The sequence below is a fragment of the Leptonychotes weddellii genome, chromosome 7 (assembly GCF_054177405.1).
Source record: "Leptonychotes weddellii isolate Sample4059 chromosome 7, ASM5417740v2, whole genome shotgun sequence".
In the NCBI taxonomy this organism is placed as follows: Eukaryota; Metazoa; Chordata; class Mammalia; order Carnivora; family Phocidae; genus Leptonychotes; species Leptonychotes weddellii.
Window position 1 is genome coordinate 45459618 of NC_138375.1, and position 19966 is coordinate 45479583.

The following is a 19966-nucleotide window of genomic DNA, read 5'->3' on the forward strand; positions in this document are numbered from 1 at the left end:
GGTATTGGTAAGTAACAGTGAGGGGAGCTGATCCTCAGCTAACGGACTCCTAAATCAATGCCTTTTCCATCATACTCTGCCCTGTCCCAGATTTCTCTTTGGATTAGTGCCTGTGTTTTCCCAGTGAAACACACAATGGTTTACTCATCAAAATAGATGAGGACATGAGAACTCAAATATTGTCCCAGCAACGGGTTCAACAATTTACATGTCATATTATTATTATGTTTAGTCCCAAAAGTTAGGTGCCAAATCTCCTAAGAAAAATTGTTTAGATACAAAGGTTTAGATTAATACATTGGACCAAGGATGAATTATGGATACCAAGAAAAATAAGTGAGACTACATGAAATGCTAAAAACAGTATTTTTTTTTTTTTACTGGGCAATTGAGGACGGAAAAAAAATCAGGCTGAGAGCTAAGAGATGGGATTTCTAATCACTCGCTTTGTCACTAATAAAGTTCCTTGGGCTGTGTGCCTCAGTTTACCCACTGTAAAATGGAGTTAATTTGTGCCCTCACATTTGTGTGTGAAGAGAATTCTCTGAAATATTATACCATAAATATCTCTAAAGCTTTCAAGTACAGTTCAGATGTAAGCAACTAGGACACTCTTAATGGTCAAGTATTTTATTTTTGTGTTATGGTGCTCATAAGCCCAGATTCAGATGCTGGTCTCTAAGAGACCCTAGGAACAGCCAGAATAGGACAGTCCCACTCCTACAGCCACAGAAAGAAGGACTCAATTTTTTAAAGATATTTTGAGATGTACACCATTCATCTGAGTTTATAATCTGGTTTTAAGAAAACACCGAGATTGTATAGAGAAACATGGGTTTGCAACATTGTCTATAATAGTTTCAAAGATAACCAACTTTCTTTTCTAAAGATCTTTCTAATAAATACAAAAGAGACTTCTCATTTTTCATCTTTGTTTTTGTCTTTGTAAAGATTGTGTGTGTGTGTGTGTGTGCACGCATAGATGTGTGTAGATGTGGGTGTGAGAGAAACCAGACCTGATGCAGGACCAAGGTTCTTCAAACTAACTTTCCATTTTGTGAGGAAACTTCACCATTGCATCCAAGACTACTAAGAATGGTGTTTTAAGACACTACTAACATCACAATACCAATAAAAAGGAAGCATATTAAAAGTAGGAGAAAACTATTGTTCTATTGAACAATAATAAATACGTTGCAAATAGCATGACTGTCTGATATTCAGATAAAGTGAAAAGAAAAAAAAGCGTTAGTCAGATCATGGTTGCTCTGGAAAGATGGAGGAGAAAACAACCTCTGACCATTCGGAAAGTCGTCAGCTGAGAGGAGAGCACCGTCCAGTGCGGGCAGAGTACTCAGGGCACTAGCAGGATCCTAGGCCATACGAGAAAGGAGCAGCTAATATCATGAAACAAAATATCCTAACATTTCCTTTTGCTAATTTCTAATTCACTGATTAAGAAAGACAAGAAAAATATACTTCAATCCTGAAATGCCACGTCTTGAGTGTTCACACCCTACACAAGGGCTCTTCTGGTCTACCCACCCACCTCCCCACACACATCGGATCAATATTTGGTCAATCGAGCAGCAAATGAGCAAAAAGTTCTTGAGGGATTCTTGATATTGATTAAAAGGGCATTTTTTCTAAACCACTACAAACTTTCCATGAACCAAAATCTTAGAATCTTGCCAAAACCCTCTACGATATGTATAGCAACCATGTCCAGGTTAAAAATGCAATGTGCAATTTGATTATTATTTTCTCTTTTTTCTCTGCCCTGGCACTGAAAGTGTTAAAGAAAACAATAAAAGAACAAGTAAGTGTACAGGGTAGGATTTACTGGCATTTACTTTTAATCTATGGTCCTTCACTCTGTAGCTTATCGGGCCTCTGTCAGTCCTTTTTCCTCCTTTATACTTCACGAGGAGCCCCCCATGCTGCTACTGAGAGACAGAGCCCAAGTGTCTATAAGCTTTTTGTCAGGTAAAAAGAGAAGAAAAAGGAAAGGAACAAGAGGAAAAGCAAAGCTAAGAGGCATCTATTAGATGTCACTAGGCTTTTGTATTCATGTCAATGATTCAGGATTAGAGTATTTGAAATAATCTTATTGAGAGGAATCAAAAGGCCCACCGAGTGAGAGGCTGCTCTGTAGCATATGGCAAAGGCACGAACAATATCTTATTAAAGATGTGTTGGCTATAACACTATTACTTTATATTACATTACAAAACTATTGTGCCTCAAACAGTTAGCGGGATGGTATAGTTACCGAGTGCCATTTTGGAGGTTATTGTGTGGGATCAAGCTATATAATTTGCCAGCTTGTCTAGTTAAGTCTTTCCAAGTAGGGTTTGCAGGCAAGTTTGGAACTGAAACGAAGCACTTCACCTTCAAAAATAAAAATCCCCAAAGCACAGCGAAGACCACTCTGTTCCCACTGAAAGTGGAGTATATATTACATGGATGAAATGCCAGTGGCATTCTTTTCCCCCAAATCAGGTTCATTAAGTTTGCATCATTTACCATATGTGACCCCCATCCCCCATTGAAAAATATGCAGGTTTTTTTTTCCAGCTTGATTCCCCTCCTCATGAAGAACATGCACACACATACATACATACACACACACACACACACACACACACACTCAGCTTCACACTTTAGCAGGATTAAGGCAATTAAAATTCTATTACAATAAGTACTGTAACGTTAAAACCTTCATTTGCTTCTGGACAAAGGCTTGTAACTGGAGAGTTTGCGAGGGAGATTTATCTTCATCTACCCACACCTTTAAAGCCAATAAGCAACCAAAAACAAACGTGTACTGTTCACCATATTTCATTGCTTGCAGTTGGAGTATTTAGGTCAATTTTATATTGTCCAGAACAGGGTAGAGTTACCCAGTTTGTAAAAGGAAAGCTAGAATGGGGGAGAGGAGAGAATGAGGAATTAGCAGTCTATTTCAGATAATGCCTCATGCCAATTAAAATGACCAAAATACCATCTCTTTATATGAAGGAAAACTCTAAATGGAGTTTTTAAAATCTGGTCAACTCTTCTTACAGAGTTTGGTCAGGTGCCCGCAGTAGGGAGGAGTGAGGGGAATTTATCAATGGAGAGTTGCACTTGGGGAGGGTTTTGGGTTTTTTTTTTCCCCATTCTAAGCAAATTCATTTAGAAAAGTAAAAGCATATTTAATATAGTAATATATTCTCATCACAAACTGACTATGCAAAGTTGCTAGATGACACACAGGGGACTTTGTACTGCTTTTCTGTATTTTTCCAAAACTGTCACAAAGGCAAAGTTATGAAGACATGGGATTAAAAACCCCCACCACGAGCAGATGCCCGGGCCAGTTACACACATAACACTGTTGATTCTCTGAAGCTTCGTTAAATACATTTCTTGGAAGTTGCTGCCATTACTTCCTTTACAGGAAAACCACTGTTGTTCATTATACAGTGTCTGCAGTAGTATTATACCATGTAAAAATACTTTGCATTATGATATATTGTCAGCATATTTGAAATGCATGTTAATGTATCCTGGCTCTGTATTTGGGAATAGCTGATAGCAAATGGAATACAGACTGCTATTAGTTTATTGTATTTGCTATTTTCTTATCATGGTAGCAAACTGCACACAAATGTACACGGCTCATCTCATATTCAGAATGGTATTATTTGATATGTGATAAAATTTAGAATGATACGCTCTCACATCAGCCTCATCACTAATAATCACATAGGAATTCCCACTGAGAAAACAAATGTATTAAATACAGTAGGGTTAATAAACAACCATAAATTAATGTTCCACGTCAGCACTGGCTTTTCACTTCTGGAAAAAGGCAAACCTCTCAATACAACCAAGAAGACAGCAATTATCCTGCCTGGGGCAATTGTAAAGGGTGAATTCCTCCTCCTTTTATTTTAACGGAGCACTCAAGGTTAGGAAATCAGATGGTATAAAGGCTTATCAGAACTCCAAGAAATGCAATTTCACCTCTGGTTGTTCACACCCCAGACAGCAGTTTGTGTATCTTACATTGTGATTATGTGCAGTGGTCGGTCGGTCCTTCTAAAAACTGGGTAGAGGCCAAAACAATGAGTTGAAATGTCAGTGAAATGAAACTCTGAGGAAAAGCCTCATTTGCAACAAAGTATATATTATGTTCACAGAGTTGAGGACTTTATTACATACATATTACATACCCACTCTATGGTAATTCCAAAGTTTTACTATTGTCTTCCTGTTTTATAGGTGGACGTATATCTTCTATAAATACATCGGGCCAATTTAATCAGGAAATTAGATGTTGATAAGACAACACTAGACATTTCTAAAAAGTTCAGTCATAGCATTTACACCTCTCAGTTGAAGAAGGGATCTTAAGAAAAATTTCTTCTCTGAACAACCTTGACATGGTCAAGCTTTTCATATGCTGTATGTCATGTAAATTCAACAGGTAAAATAAGCATTATACTATTTTCACTCCTGAACATTCTATTTCAGACAATAATCATAAAGAAAATCCAACTAGTGTTACCTAAATGAAAGTGATCTAGATGTGGAAGATCCTTAGACAATCCTGGAAAAGACAAATACAGGCTTTTTTTTTCTTCCTTTCTTTTTAGGACACCCTTGGGTCAGTGTGACCTAAAGAGTAGTGATTCTAAACAAGCTAACTTTTTCACGTCATAGAATTCATGTATTTTTTAAAATGTATCACAAGCTCACATCTCAAACATAGATAAAGGATCTTATAAATGGAAAAGAAAGACAAATCTGTTAAAGTTTTAATAAGCAAATGCAAAATTTTTAGAGGTATATTAGTCAACAGGCTTTAAAAATCCATGCTCATACTGGCTGTGAGGAACTCAAAATGTGCAGGCTATTCAAGCCATGTTATATCTCAAAAGGACTATGTCTAAATTCACATGAGATGGGAAAACATGATTTGAGGAAGAATTTCACCCTTTATTATTTCTATCTATTAAAAGAAAAAATTCCACGTGTTAACTGCCCAGGATCCACAGTGCAAGGACATGAAGAATTGGGAACTTATTTTGTCCCTTTACTTAGTGTTCTATTTCATCAGTCACACTGATCCTAAATTGAAAAACCAAACAAACAAACAAATACTGAGCCATACCCTATCCTGCCCTACTGGAAATAAGCACAACTAATCTGACCGGAAACTTCAGGGCTCTGTGTGAAAGGAATCCTATAGTATAATTCGTATAATTCAGAGAAAGAAATGTTTTTGTAAGACCATCTGTATTCACCCATGTCATTGCTCTAAGATAGTTTAGTGAATCAAGGATAGGAAAATAAAGAGTTTTGTGAAGCAAATCAAGAACGGATGGTAACCCTAACCAACTAGATACGGAATAACAGTCTGCACACTTCATATATTCAGTTCAAGTATTTATAAAGAAGTTTCCATGTAGAAAAGGGAAGATTTTTTTTATAGATTTAGAAAAACTGGGTTCCCAATTCGGACTACCCTGTGTGACTTTTGTCATTACCATCTTTTCTGACTCTTACAAAGTAAACCTAATTAAGAACCTCCCTCATTAGTCTTCCAGAAAAATTAGCACAGCTTATGCTAATTACTCCTGCAAAATTTAATAAACTCGTTGAAATGGGAATAGTCTAATGAGGTTTTATTTATTGAACTAAGATAACTCCAAGGAAAAAGGTTAGGACACAAGGATACCCAATGTGGTAATAAAACTACAATTTATTCAATTTCTAAACACGGATTTTATTGTAAACCTTTTAAATTCAAATATGAGTTACTGTGTGAATATGTTAAATCAATCTCCACCTTAATTTAATAACAGCAAGACAGTTTTTACTTTTTACTTTAACAATAATTACCACACATAGCCGTTTACCTCAATGATAATGAAATTTACTGTTATTAGTTCCTGGTCATCGGTTATTAAACATAACACATATGACTTTTTGCATGTCTACGCAGCCCAAATACTGGGATCGTTGGGCACATCCTGGTCTTTATAATTCTTAATCAAGCCATTTGGCATCAGGCCGAAATATGACCTGGCAGTCAACTCCACATGCACACCTTCTACATTTGCAGAAATCTTCCTCTAAACTTTTTCGAAGGGACTTGACAAATTGTCACAAATGTAAAAAGAATGTGGGTCATATTTTTCTTACTCTGTTGCATGCTATTATAAAAGAAGGAAGTAGAAACCCATTTTCTAAATCACGACATGCAACTGCTGATTTTGTTAATTCCATTTTTTTGATAGACAACGCCACGCTGATGTCCCCAAATCACTGGCAGCAAAAAATACAGCCAAAATTTAACACAGAAATAGCTTGGCCTGCACTATTGCTGTATGACCAGAAAACGTCTTCTATCTACCCTATAAATAGTTTTCCTGAATAACCACTGCTAAAAGTCTTTTGACTGATAAAAATAGCAGTGTTCTTCCAAAATCCGAAGGACAAGCAAAGGGAGCTAAAAATTATTGGTGCCCGAAAGGTGACTTCGTGCTAAAACTATGCTAAATCCTAACACAGTGATTGCCTGTACCTTCAGCTCCATAATTGCATATTGTATGCATCTTGTAAAAACAGTTACTGTTGCGACTGAATGCAGGCCCCATAACCTATTTTTGCAAAATATGCAGAGATTCACATCCATTAATCTGAAAGCAAATCAAACCCTAAGCACGTAACGCAGATATTATGCAATCGGTAATATAGAATCAAATTGGAAACTATGAAATTCAAACACGGTTGCCATCATTTTTTTTTCCTTTGCAGCAATTTTATGGAATTGAAAAATCTTTTCTATTTTGCCCTTCCTCGTGTGAGTTCTTTTCTTGTTGTTATTTTCTTCTCTCATTGTTAAAAATGAAAGTTTCACAGATCAGCAGAGACAGGGCTGGAGCTTTTAAAACCTTTGGCAGACTCAAGGACAAATAAATTCTGAAAACTCAGATGCAAATAAAAATAGCTGAATGGGGTTTTGCATATCAACTGGAATCACTGCTTGAAAAGACAGTTCATGGGAGACAGTGGCAATCGCCAGCAAATAAACATGTTGAGGCTTCTGCAGATCCACTGGGTTTCAGCCGGTTTTAAAATACTCCTCTCTTAAGAGACCAACATTGGCTACACACTGTTTTCTACTTTGTCAAACCAAAAAGGGAAAAAATGAAAAGGAGAAATGTCATGAGTAATATCTCTCAAGCCACCAACAGTATGAAGTGCATACTTATTTTGCCTAAATTGTTTGAACTACCCCAGCCAAGAAAAGGTTTTAAGTACCCTACTGGGACAGATGCTAGGCGGCAACAATAGAAGCCACACTAATGCAATCCAGGTAACACAATCCTGTTTCAAAAACACGGGCCGGGCTAATTACAGCGCTGCTGAGTCAAGTTTCTTATGCCATCGCAACCCACAAGAACAGGTCAAAATCAAATGTTATTCAAACCACAGTCATATCAACCTTCTATATCAGAGTCACAGCTTAAAACCAAATGAAGAACTTAAAAGCTTAACCCATTCACAAGCAAAAGAAGTGTTCTCATTGCGGGTGGCAAGGTACGGTTGCTTGTCATCATCTACACCAAAAGAAACTGTGCGGCAGAACAGAATGCTTATAGTTTCAAAGTTTGTGGGACTGTTTGGGCTGGTCCTTTGATCAGAACACTTTCTTTTTAACAGAAGCGTTAGGAAAAACTTGCTTAAAATAACAAATGGTATTTCGAAGAGATGGATTTAAATAAAACAAACAGCATAAAGGTTATATTTAGTTTTGACCTTTTCCATCGGAAGATTTATCTTCCATTGCAGAAAAAAGGAATTACACGAATGGCAGGTCTGCTCTCGCACATAAACATGCTATTCCAAACCTACAGGCGGCATACAACCTCACCTCACACGAAAAACGTGTATTAACTTGGAATCAAGTATATTAAGACTCAGTTATCAAGCAAAGGGGTATGTTTTGGGTAAATATTAGAGAGATATTTAGTTAAAATACCTGATTGAAACGTAAGCTTTATAAAGCTAGTGGGCAACAAAAAATTGGTTTGAAGCCTGGAGAATCACATGAATCCAAATCAACAAATCAATGTTTTGACATAAATTACAAGGAAGCAGTTTTTCAGTTAACTGAAAAACAATAAAGTAGCCCCAAAAGGTAAAGAATTGGAAAGACAGATAGATAGGGTTTGTTTTTTATTTTGTTTTGTTTTGTGGGTTTTTTTTTTTTTCAGTAAAAATCATCATTACCAAACCCAAAGAGGAACTTTTGTTCAGCTGTTAATTTCCTCCATGAGGGATCCGTCAGTCTAATTTACAAGACTCTTTTCCAGCTAGTGGAGGGTGTTAGCTCTTTCCCTAGCTGACAACTGACAGTAACCATAAACCTTCCAGGCCATTTAACTCTCAATGAGTAATGCTATGTAACAAATGGTTTATCATACATATTTCCATACAATGAATTTCAATAATTAAAATGTAAAATGAATATTTGGAATGCGACTTCGCATAATATGTGCACACACTGACTCCAAATTGCACCCAACAACTAAAACAGATTTATTGTTCTACAGTGATTTACTTGGTCATGTCAGATTAGTAATATGGATCTGTTTAAAAACACAATAATTAAGACAAGCAGGATAAATTAATCAACTTACAATACAGTATGAGCTACCATCAAATGCCGGGAGATAACACTAGAAAGTCTTGGTTCACAGATCTCCTTAAAACTGCTTTTATGCATAAATAAAACCTTAAAATGTAGATGGATTACGTCCAACAGAACTACTGTAGCTAAAAGTGATAATGATTCAAACATTTTTCAAATAAAAGTTAAATATTTATAAGCACCCAACCACATTTCATAAATCACAAACTATTATTATTTTATTTCTGTAGCTTCCTGGCACAGCATGAGGATTGAGCCACAGAAAGTCAGGAAAGAGAAAAATATTCTTTTAAGAGCATGAATCAGACAGAAAACCAAAGCAATCCAAGAACACGGGCCTCCAAAGAACATTCCAACTGGTTTTCCCAGGGATCGCAAAAGCTCGGCACAGACTAGTCATGACCAACAGGCAAATTTCGGCCACGTGCGTTCCTCACCCTCGCCCATGAGCAACACAAGGCAGGTGTTTCATTATAATGAGGAATAAGAATCCAGTGAAAGTAGAGTGGTCCCTACCTGTCAATTATCACTGGATCTGAGGGAGTCTCATTTCGGTTGCCACAGCTCTTCTTGTCACAACAGCGGCTATGGAGCAAAAGGGAAAGGATTTAGTACAACCATCACAATGTGAAATCATCATTTAGGCAGACAGAAGGTTCAAATTGCTGGGTTGCAAATGCTAGAATTACCACAAAGCCATACCTGGCAATCAACGGATCCCTGGGACAGAAAATTCTATGTGGTTCGTCTATGGGTTAATGGCCAGGCTTAACCTCTCCCTGAACAAAGAAGGAGGGAGGAAGAGGGACTCTCCTGGAGCCACGACTGACAGACCTAAGATGGGGTCTCCCCATCACTGCCCGCAGTATTGAAGAGTTCACTGTGAAATGCATTATTATTACATCTACCCAATGAGAATATTCAGGGTTGTGGGTGGCTCAAACGTTCTTCCCTCAAGATCACACTAATTGTGTGGAACGCGTCAATAATGAGGTATGAGTGATTTCTCCCCCTCCAGTAATTCTGTATTAAATGGATTTTTTTTCTTCTCCTTTCTCTTTCAAGGGAGAAATCTCTTTCCTTCAACCCCAGCCTGCCCAAAATCCTAAAGCTATAACTGTTTGCTTTTGAACCATCTTCATGAGAATAAAAGTACAACATAATAATGAAGAAGAAGAGGCAAGATAAAAGAAAGTGGAGATCCACATGTTGTCTGGCTTCTGTGTCCTGTGCTGGCCACCATTTAAGTTTTCTGGATGCATTATGGACAGTTGATCCAAAGGCTAGCACAGCCCTGACAATGGATGCTCTTAATTAGGTTAGAGAAAAAACAGCCATGGGCTAGAAAAGCACCCACTAATCAAAATCCCACCCTAGCTGTGAGGAAAAGACTGTCCATTTCTGTAAAAGTGGGATGCTTCTGGGGGGGGCGGAATTGAGGTTTTTAAAAATTACCCATGGTCAATGGAAAACTATCCATCTGAGACTTGTTTGCAGATAAAACATATGTGCACTGGTCAGTCTACACCCAGGGACACACTATAAAACACATGTTTGATCAGTCAAGGAGGCAAGGAAGTTATCCAAGGGTTATACATTATCATGTGCCATAAATAAAATATGCACTTTTCTCCCTCTTTCTTACACAGGCGTGTGTACACACACATACACATACACACACACACACACACATACATTTTACTTAGTGAATCATAGGGCCTAAATTTAGAAAGCTGATGGAGAGAACCAAACATTGAACTTCATTTTCAGGACCCAGAAATACACTCCTGGATAGAGAGTCTTTCACCAAAGTTGGGAAGTCTCTTTCCTAACTATATCTCTGAGAACAGAATCAGTTTCCAAATTTGGTGTTAATTCTCTTTGTCTCTCATATCTTCGGAAAGCAATCGTAAGAACTGTATCTCCTTTGTTAAAGCCCCAGCTGAAGGTCACTTCATCCACCTTTTCCTTTCTGATTCAAAGGGAACTATTTCCTTTTAGGCCTACATTCTAATATACCAGGACTATGGGGCTAGAAAGCCCAAAGTATCCCAATACCCAAGCGAGAGATGTGGAAACAAGGGAATGAGAAGTAGAGTGGTTGGAATGTTTGTACAAAAAATGATAGTTAAAAAATTAAACTCCATCATCCCTTAACTCTGATCCCCTACGCCTACATTTCAAGGGCTTGCCAGAAGAGCCTGGTGGTTAAGAACTCACTGGCTCCAGAATCAGACAGAGCTCCCCGTGCCACCTGAAGCGAGGTACTCTACCCCACAGAATCTTAGTTTCCTCACCTGTGCAATGGACAACTGTGGTGCCCACCTCGAAGTGTCAGGGCGCAGATTCAGTGCAATCAGGGTATAAAGCTGGGCTCTGCGACCGGGCCTACTAAGTGCTCCATGGAGGGCAGCATCATTATCACCTCCTGCTCCTGCCTCCTCCGACCTCCTCTTCCTCCTAACCTGAGCAAAGCTGCCCCGTGTTCCACAGAAGCAGCAGGCCTCCAACAGCTGCCTATCAACAGATCCCATGTTGTCTTTACCCAGGGAGAAAACCGGTAGGTGGGAAGGCCTATTTCTCCTCCTCATTTTCCATCCCCCCCCCTTTCTCTTCCCCAAACAGTGAGTGGGCAACGCAAGTTGCTGATGGTAGAACCCTCACCGGGTCCTGTCCAGACTCGTGCCCTCCAGGGGCTCTTCCACCTGGCATGATGGCAACTTCAGAGTAGAATCTCCATGTCATGCCTGCTTCTCTCTCTCCTCACTACCATCACCCTCATCCACGTCGCTTTCATTCTTCACTTGGACTTCTGCAGTGGCCTCCCATCTAGCCTTGCTGCCTCCACGCTTTACTTCCTAGAACAGCCAAAGGGCTCTTTTCAAAATGTCAATGGGACTGTGTCACTTCACAGTCCAAGACCTATTACTGGCTTCCCCCAGCACTCAGAATAGCTCTATGGCATGCCATGATGCCAGACCACCGTCCAGCCTCCTGTCACTCTGCTCTGAGCTGCCAAGCTCCAACCTCACTGGCCAATTTCAGTCTCTCTGATATGCCTCACTCAGTCTGACCTCAGGCTTAGGCCTGGGCAGGCCTCCTGGCCTGGTCTGTTCCTCCTCCAGCCCCTCCTTGGTTAGGCAGCCTCTACTCGCTGTTCAGGCCTCAGCCTGTACGCTCCCTCTCCAGAGAGGCTGGCCCTGACCCCCTTCAGGCTCCTCCTGGTTTTTCCTTTCAGGACATGTAACGCAATGCAAATTATATTCTTATATCAATGTTTGTTTTATTACTCTTTTTCTCCTCTCACTGTGCTCCCCCACTAATCTGTATGCTTCATAAAGGAAGAAACTGTAAATTTTATTTACCTAATGAGTAATGTAAGGACTGAAATAGAATGGAGAAGCTCAAATATTGATTGATGATTGATTGATCAAATGACTTAAAGAATGATGTAATGTACTGAGGGAAATACGATCCAAGGAAATAGGAAGGTGACAGATAGAGGAAGCCAAGCTGACCCTCTGATCAGGCACTGCTGATGGAAAGAAGGTTCACTCCCATCCCACTCCGTACACCAAACCACCTCCCCCAAGCAAGTGCCACACAAGACATGAGATTGGTCCTTTGACTTAAGCACTGTCTTTCTTCATCCTCTTAAAATAAAAATGCCCTTGAGCACAGTGGGATGAATTGAAGCACAGCATAAATGAGAACCACTTCTCTGCTGGGCCCCAAGGGATCCAGCGGAAAAGGCAGATGTGAAGAACAGAAGTGTGGAAGGAAAGACAGAACAGGAATAAAAGGAGGTAATGAAGGAATGAAGAGAAAGCAAAATGAAGGGGCTGAAGTTCACTTAACACTTATAAAAAATAAAACTTTATGCAAAGTATAAAAAATGGCCTCCCCACAGGTTTCCTGTCTCGGAGGGGCGGGGGGTGAGGAGGGGGTCATATCACTGCATCACAGTCGTCATTCCCAAACTGGGAGTCTTGGATGCTGCTCTGCACCTGGAGTGGTGACAAAATACGGTCTACAGGATGAACCCTACTTTTAAAATGCATAGATATGCACATATATGTGTGCATACATATACGTGCATGTGTGTATATACATGTATATACAGAATTATGTGCAGCATTAAAAAGGATGAAAGTGGGTTTTTACACACTCTCACGGAAAAAAGTCTAAATCAAATTATGAATCGAGAAAGCCAAGCTGCTGAATAGTGTGTATGGTATGGTCCTATTTCTGGGAGAAAAAAAATGAAAGAGTGAAAGAGAGAGGGGGAGGGGAGAGGAAGAGAGAATTGGGCACAAGCCAGTTCACCCCTCACTTCACTCAAATCTCTAGGCAAAGTCACCACCTTAAAAAGCCCTTCCCTGCCTGACTGCCCCAGAGCTCTCCCTCATCCTGTCTCACTTTTCTCCCTGGCACCCAGCACATTATATTTTATATTTATTTTCTTCTATGCTGTCTGCCTGTCCATGAGGACAGGGTCTTAGACTGTTTTGTTCTAGGCCGCAACTAGAACAGAGACCAGGGCACAGGAGACCCTCAGGAAATATGTTTTGAATAAATGAATATAAACTTCCAAGAAGTAACCCGTAGGGAGTGGAATAGGAAGTGGGAAGGAATGGAGGGTATATATTTTATATATATTCTGCTTTTTATTGCAGTATTACTTCCCTATTAAAAAACTGAAAATCAACCGTAAGTTGGGGAAGAAATGTCTTCCTTTAGACTGAGCTGACATCTACCCGCCTTCCAGCTTCCTAGTTCTGAGCCCAGAGCCACGCTGAGCAAGAACCAGTCCTTCTTCCCCACCACAGTCTTTCTCGCCCTTCTCTTTCATCTCTTCTCTAAACCTAGCTGCCTCCTGGTTCCTTCTACTGAACTCAGAAGGACCAAGAAAGGTAGGCACCCCCTCCACCACACACAAGACCAGACAGGATGAAGGGAGAACAGATTTGCTTAGGTTTAAAGCAGGCGTGCGCTCAGGCTGAACCAGCACAGTACATGGGACAACAGACGTGAGAGCACTTTAAGAGAGAAGTTACCGTGTTAATGAAAGAAATCACAGTGACAATTATATCCTCATCACTGTGTGACCTATGGATCTTCATCCATTGAAAACGGTTTCTTAGGCTCCTATTGTACCAGGCACAGCCCTGGCATTTGACCCCCCAGAGTGGGCATCTATCAGGGGGCTTGGGGTTTCCTGATTGGCTTTGTCACAGGAGCAGGAAGCCCACTACTTCACATCCTTTCTCAACCTGAAACTCAAGCGGCAGGAAGGCAAAGTGGAGTGGGTCACAGGGGTGGGTCCCCAGCACCTACTATCCTACAAACACTGCAGACTCAAGACAGCATCCCTTTCCCCAGCAGGATCGGGCATCTCCCAGATAATTCCACACACCCAGGGAAAAGCAAATGTATGAGTTTCCTCCTTAGCAGCCTAACACAGGTGGTGTATCTCCAGTGAGCTGACACACAGCTTCCTAAGTCAGGGCAAGCAATGTTTACATGCTTCCCAGTCATGGGACTTGCAGATCTTCATCTAGAGGCATGGAATCGTTTCCTAGAAGTAGAGGCTCTCTCAACTGGAGAAAAGCATCACCTAAATCTCTAAGCTTCACATCAGAAAACAAGATTATCTTTCCTGTTTAGCCCAAGTGGCTATAGAATGAGATACATGAATTATCTGAATAGTCTGATTAATAGTGGTAAGTTCACTCTTCCCTTAGTTGACAAACACTGTCAAGTTGTCCCACTCTCTTAAAAAAAAAAATTCTCCTTTTCTCTTGAGTTAGTTTCTTCACTGCCCATGTTTCTCCTTGCCAGAGTTGCCATCATTCCTTGCCATAAAATCTGGGTTCCAGGCCTCAGCACCTACTTGAATGTCCTCTCTCAAAGTTCACCAGTGACTTTCTGGTACTTTTCTTTCTTCAAGTCCATCTGGATCGTCCCAGGACTTATAATACAGATGGCTCCTCATCTTGGAAACCCCCTCCTTTTATTTCTGTGCCCTGAATGCTCAAGGTTCTTTCTCCTAATTCTTGAACACACTCTCCCTCCTTGCTAAATATGACCACTCCCCAAGAATGTACCCATGGTCTCTACTCTTTCTAGTCTCCCACCCTTTCCAGTCCCATGTAAGCCCATAGCTTTAACTCCACTGTTGGGAAAAGACCTCTCTGACGCTGGTTATCTTTTACCCTCTTACCCAGCCCCAGGCCACAGCCCACTCACCTGCAATCCTCTCTCCCCAGAGAAATCCTGCCAGACCACCAACAAACAGGCCCAAACACTTCTTCATACACCCTCTAAAATTCCTGTCCTATCTCACCCTCCTCCTCATTCCTGAGGCCACTACCCGCCTTCAGGTACATCCTCCCTTCTCCGAACAGCCACAGTCCTTTGCTTCACCCCTCATCACAGACAACCCTGTCTACAGTGCACTCTGGTCATCGGCTGACAGGTCTCATCTCCCAGGCTAACCTGTACCTCTCCTGCTACAGGACCAGTCCTTTGGCTCTGCATTCCACAGTGCTTTGCACATAGCAGGTGCTACAAGAATGAATGAAAATATCCTTAACCACCATACCTCGAATGAACAAAGTATGTTAATGCTGTAGTAGGCACTTCCCTTCCCTTCAATGTTCTCTTATTATCTTTCACTCTGAGCAACTATGTACCAGGTACTTAGCTAGACACTGCAGATATTGCTGCTCCTAGGACTACTACTAGGACTTCTGCTTCGGCTGGTGTTACTACTAAGAGTACTGCTATTCCTATCAGGAATAACGATAGACACTCGGTACTTACTACGTGTCAGGCACCGTGGTAAGTATTTATGGGGATTATAGCATTTAATCTTAACAACCACCCTATGAGAGAAGTAGCATTTCTCCCCCATTTCACCCATGGGACAACTAAAGCAGAGATGAAAGCTGAGGGGCTTCTCTGCCTTCAAGGAGCTCTTAGCTCAGCAAAGAAGGACAGGCCCTGGACACACAGTTACAGTGTGCTAAGTGCTGTTAAGGAAAAGCATGGGATATAATAGGAGTGCACGCCAAGGAGACATAAGTCAGGCGAAGGGCCTGGGACACTTCCCTGAAGAAACCATGCTTAAGTAGAAATCTGAAGGACAAAATCAGAACAAGCCAGCAAAAGAGGAAGAAAGAACAGACTATTTCAAGAGGTTGCCCTGAGCTTGCCCTGGGAACTCTTGGTCCCATAAGAGGCTGGGCACTGATAATAGAAAAAGAATCTTTCCTAAACAGAGCACCCATCCCCTGCAATCGTCCTGTGCACTGGAAAGGGAGAAAATCGGTTTGGCCTGCCTGGGGGGGCGGCGATGGAGGGGGTTTGCTGAGGACTAGGGCTCACCTACCAAGCATAGTTCCTATTTTCCATTTACATTTAAACACAGGATATTGAGATGCAGTATAATCAAATCCCTTATAGACTCCCGCTTTAAAAAATCCTTGGGGGGGGGGCATATTTTTTAAAGAACTAAGTATTAGCAAAATATAATGATAATCGGTATGATAGATTCCAATTCACCGAAAATGCAGAAACCTTCCCAGAATTCCACGAAAAGAGTTCTATGCCATCAAGTCAAAGAGGTTTTGTCTCAAAGAGAGGCAGTAATTATAATCTAATGGCAGTAAGTCCTTTAGCCAGCTCATGCAATGGGGTTCCCTCTCAACAGAATAAAATAATTTTTTTTTAATTTCCAACCACCTGAGACACAACTCCCTGGTGTTTTTCGGGGTTTTTCTTTTTTCATTGCCTGCAACAAAACAGAATCATCCAAGCCCTTTCTTGTCGATCTAAATTCTCTGTGTCTCCCTTACCATAGCTCCAATGTAGTATAAATATACAGCTTTTGTGACATAAATGCAAAGTTTTATTGTGCCGTTAGCCTTGATAGAAAGCACTGCAGAAAGTTGTTTAGAAATTAAATATCTAAAACAAGCTATTTTAAAATCCAGGGCCCTCACTATTTCATGTCTGCAATGAAGAAATTTCATCTTGGGGAGAGCAAGCTGTCTTTCACACCATATGGCTAATGGTGGTGCATAGCAATTAGCCAGGCTGATTAATGGTGAACAGACTCTAATTTTATGCTTATAATTGAGCCTGCATTTGCACCCCTGGTGCAAATTCAGCACATCCCAACTTCCACTTACAACAGGCAAGAAATCAAGAGAAATAGGATGGTGTGGAAAGTGAGAATTTTTTTCCTAAAGCCCCCTAAAGAGCATCAGATTTGCAATTTAAAAGACTGTTAGGCACACAATGGATGACAGGTTTGTGTAATAGGGTCATGGCGGCCTGGTAAACAAACAGTACCCCTTACACATCTATAGGCAGCCAGGAAAACTATAATCTGTAACATTAGCAAGATGACATTTTGAATATGGCTTTTCCCTCTTAGCCACACAGTACAAACATCATCATTTGCCTTCAGTGGCTTGAGAATTTTATTTTTGCTATTTTTATGTTTCTGAAAAATAGAAAGAACATCAGCAGTAAAGCACGCCAACCGGCATAATAAAGTACTTTGGACCAATGAATTTTAAGAACAAGAAAAATATAAACTGCATTAATAGAGGGTAGGCTTGTGTGTGAAAGGCATAATATATCTTTAAGTATTTCAAGAATAGAATTATTTCTAGCATAGTCCAAACATGTACAGATATGAAATGCAAATCTGTGATTTATAGACATTAGTTGGCCTATTGTTCAAGATCTATCTTCCTGTCTGTCCCCTATTTGCTAGAATCACATGTAATAGAACATGGAAAATTCATTCTAATGACATGCTAATTGAGGGAAGCTAAAATAGAGATATGATCAGAAAAATAGTAATACAAAGGAGGTCATTTTTTTAATGCTTTTCAAAATTATTTTACTCATTTAATTCTGAAAAGTGCAACTCAGCATTAATGGTACAATCGTTGTATACAGTACACTAATTTTTGCTTAATAATATCTTCTAAGAAACTGATGACCGTATTTTTGGGTTTTGTTACTGTTTTAAAGGTAAGGAAAGGCTACCTGTTTGTGGAAAAATTACCAAGTTTTACAAATCGTTGAAGTGAAAACTTGTGAAAGTCCTGAGGAACTTAGAATAATCTATTAAAAGTATGCTTTTTAAAAAGGAAAAAAAAAGAAATTTTTATATACGTACATAATTATAGATATAGAAGTTAATATTTGGGATTTCAGTAGGAAAACACATTAAGCCTTTTTTTATTTTATTCCCACCTGTGGAGTTTTAAGATTGCTTTCCCCACAAGTCCAGGAGGAGCAGATAAAGCCCACCCGCTCGGAAGTGGCAGCTGAAGCCTAAAACACTGGTCAGTAATAGTCAGGAGCCAAGCATGCTTTGTGCCAGGGAGAGCCTGCATGCCTAACAAAGCAATTAGTAGCCTTTCCCCAATGCATAGTGGCATCTTCGTGCTTTCCCCAATTACTCAGAATATATCAGGTGTTATTCTATGAAGAATAAGAATTCTATACCGCAAGTTGAAAGGCTGTTCTCTGGTCTACTCTCTCACATGTGGCAGACTGGCTGGGGCCATGAAAGGGAATTTGGTTTGCTCGCTTGTTTTCCAACGTGGCTTGTGTCTGATTACTAGGCAAAATAAATACACTCATTTGTGGGTGAGATGAATTTTTATAACTTTCAGGTGTAAACATTTGTCATCCTTCCAAAAGCTCACTGTTACTGAGAAATATTGCTACACTGTCACAGTTATATACAAGGTAACTAAGACTGAGAGATCAGAGGCAAGGGGGGAAAACCCACACTCAATTGAAGGACGAATGATGCCTTTGTACCGTAGGTCACATTTTTAAGTGGGAGAATTAAAAAGGGGAACTATAACTTTCAAATCTTATCCCCCTTCTGCTGACATCAGTAGAACTCCTTCTCATTTTACTAGCAATGTAGTTGAGCACATATATTAACACTAAAAGGATATATCGTATTTTATTTGATTGAACGGAAGAAGGGGAGGGCACTGCTTTGTGCCCATTAAAAGTGTGATATCAAAATGGAAATGTATGTCTTTCAGGATGAAATCTAATAAATAATCAAGAACCATTGAGATGTCTGTGACGCCTTACTACCAAATACTCATGTTTAAAGTTCTTTTTAGATTATCTAATAGAAGCAAGATAAATATATACCCAAAAATGGACCTGAGCTCACCTAGATTTGAGATGCAAATTCACCTTCTCTTTGCTAATTAAAGGGAGAGAAAAAGGTATTTCTTACCTGCACATGATCTCGTGTGTGAGCAAGACTCGGCACATTTCTGGGTTCTTGTCTTGGCCTTCATACACTATGGCCTGTAAACAAAGGCATGATTTGAGCTAAAAATGGAACCAAGTACCAGAGAACAAACTATTGCAATTGAGTACTTGACCACTTCAATATTGCTGAGGGCCAATTAGCTTTCGGGAACCCAAAGCCTCACTGAGCTGACTGCTTCAGGCTATGTTGTTAAGGATCAACCCAAATCAAGTAGAGGGTATATGTTCCTCTCTGTCCCGTCAACCACATTATTATGATGCACATCTTCGGATCAGTGTGTGAGATAAACTTCTGTTGTCAAGACAACCATAATTCTCCTTTCCATTCAGAATAAGATGAATCTAATCAATGAGGAGGAAAAACCCAGAAGGTTTAGCAGATTCAGATGCTAGTGATTTAAAATATAGAAAAGCATGTGGATCTTTTAAATATGCATTTGTCACTTCATTTTACTACTTCCAGCCCCAACATTTAGTGTTCTAGAGATGAGTAGCAGAAAACAAGTGGGGGTATGGTTAATGAGTCCATTCACTGTGTCTTCTTTGAGATGATTCATCAATCAGGGAAAATCCTTCTTCCCACCTACAGGCTGAAAACATGTGCTCTCCAGGGTGTACACCCACCCAAACAGTAATACGCGTCGGCATATGCTGTGTGTGTGGGCTTAAGCCATAGAGTTATCTCCCTACACTGAGAAGAATTACATCTGACTCCCAAAATTTGGACTCTAAACCACCTCATCAGCCAATATGTCTTTGTCTGTTTTCAGTAATGCGCATACAAACATTTTGCTTAAAATCACCCTGAAGTTTCACTGAGATGGCAGCTTCCTGGAAGACCTACACGTTAATACTGGGCCAAAGGAAAACACAGCTATTGGTAGAGCAATGCTCTACCTCAGGATATATTTTAACTAATTTAACACT

The 19966-nt window shown here is 40.1% G+C and overlaps 1 protein-coding gene across 8 annotated transcripts in view; it reads right to left on the reverse strand.

The window, feature by feature from the left end:
- EBF1 (EBF transcription factor 1) overlaps positions 1 to 19966 on the reverse strand; it is a 391508-nt gene that overhangs the window by 357413 nt on the left and 14129 nt on the right. For all 8 annotated transcript variants that reach the window (XM_081826258.1, XM_081826259.1, XM_081826264.1 and 5 more), the window contains exons 5-6: positions 19002 to 19075; positions 9227 to 9295 (exon numbers count right to left, since the gene is read on the reverse strand). In XM_081826258.1, coding sequence (XP_081682384.1) covers positions 9227 to 9295; positions 19002 to 19075 — 143 coding nt within the window. The remainder of the gene's footprint in view (positions 1 to 9226; positions 9296 to 19001; positions 19076 to 19966) is intronic.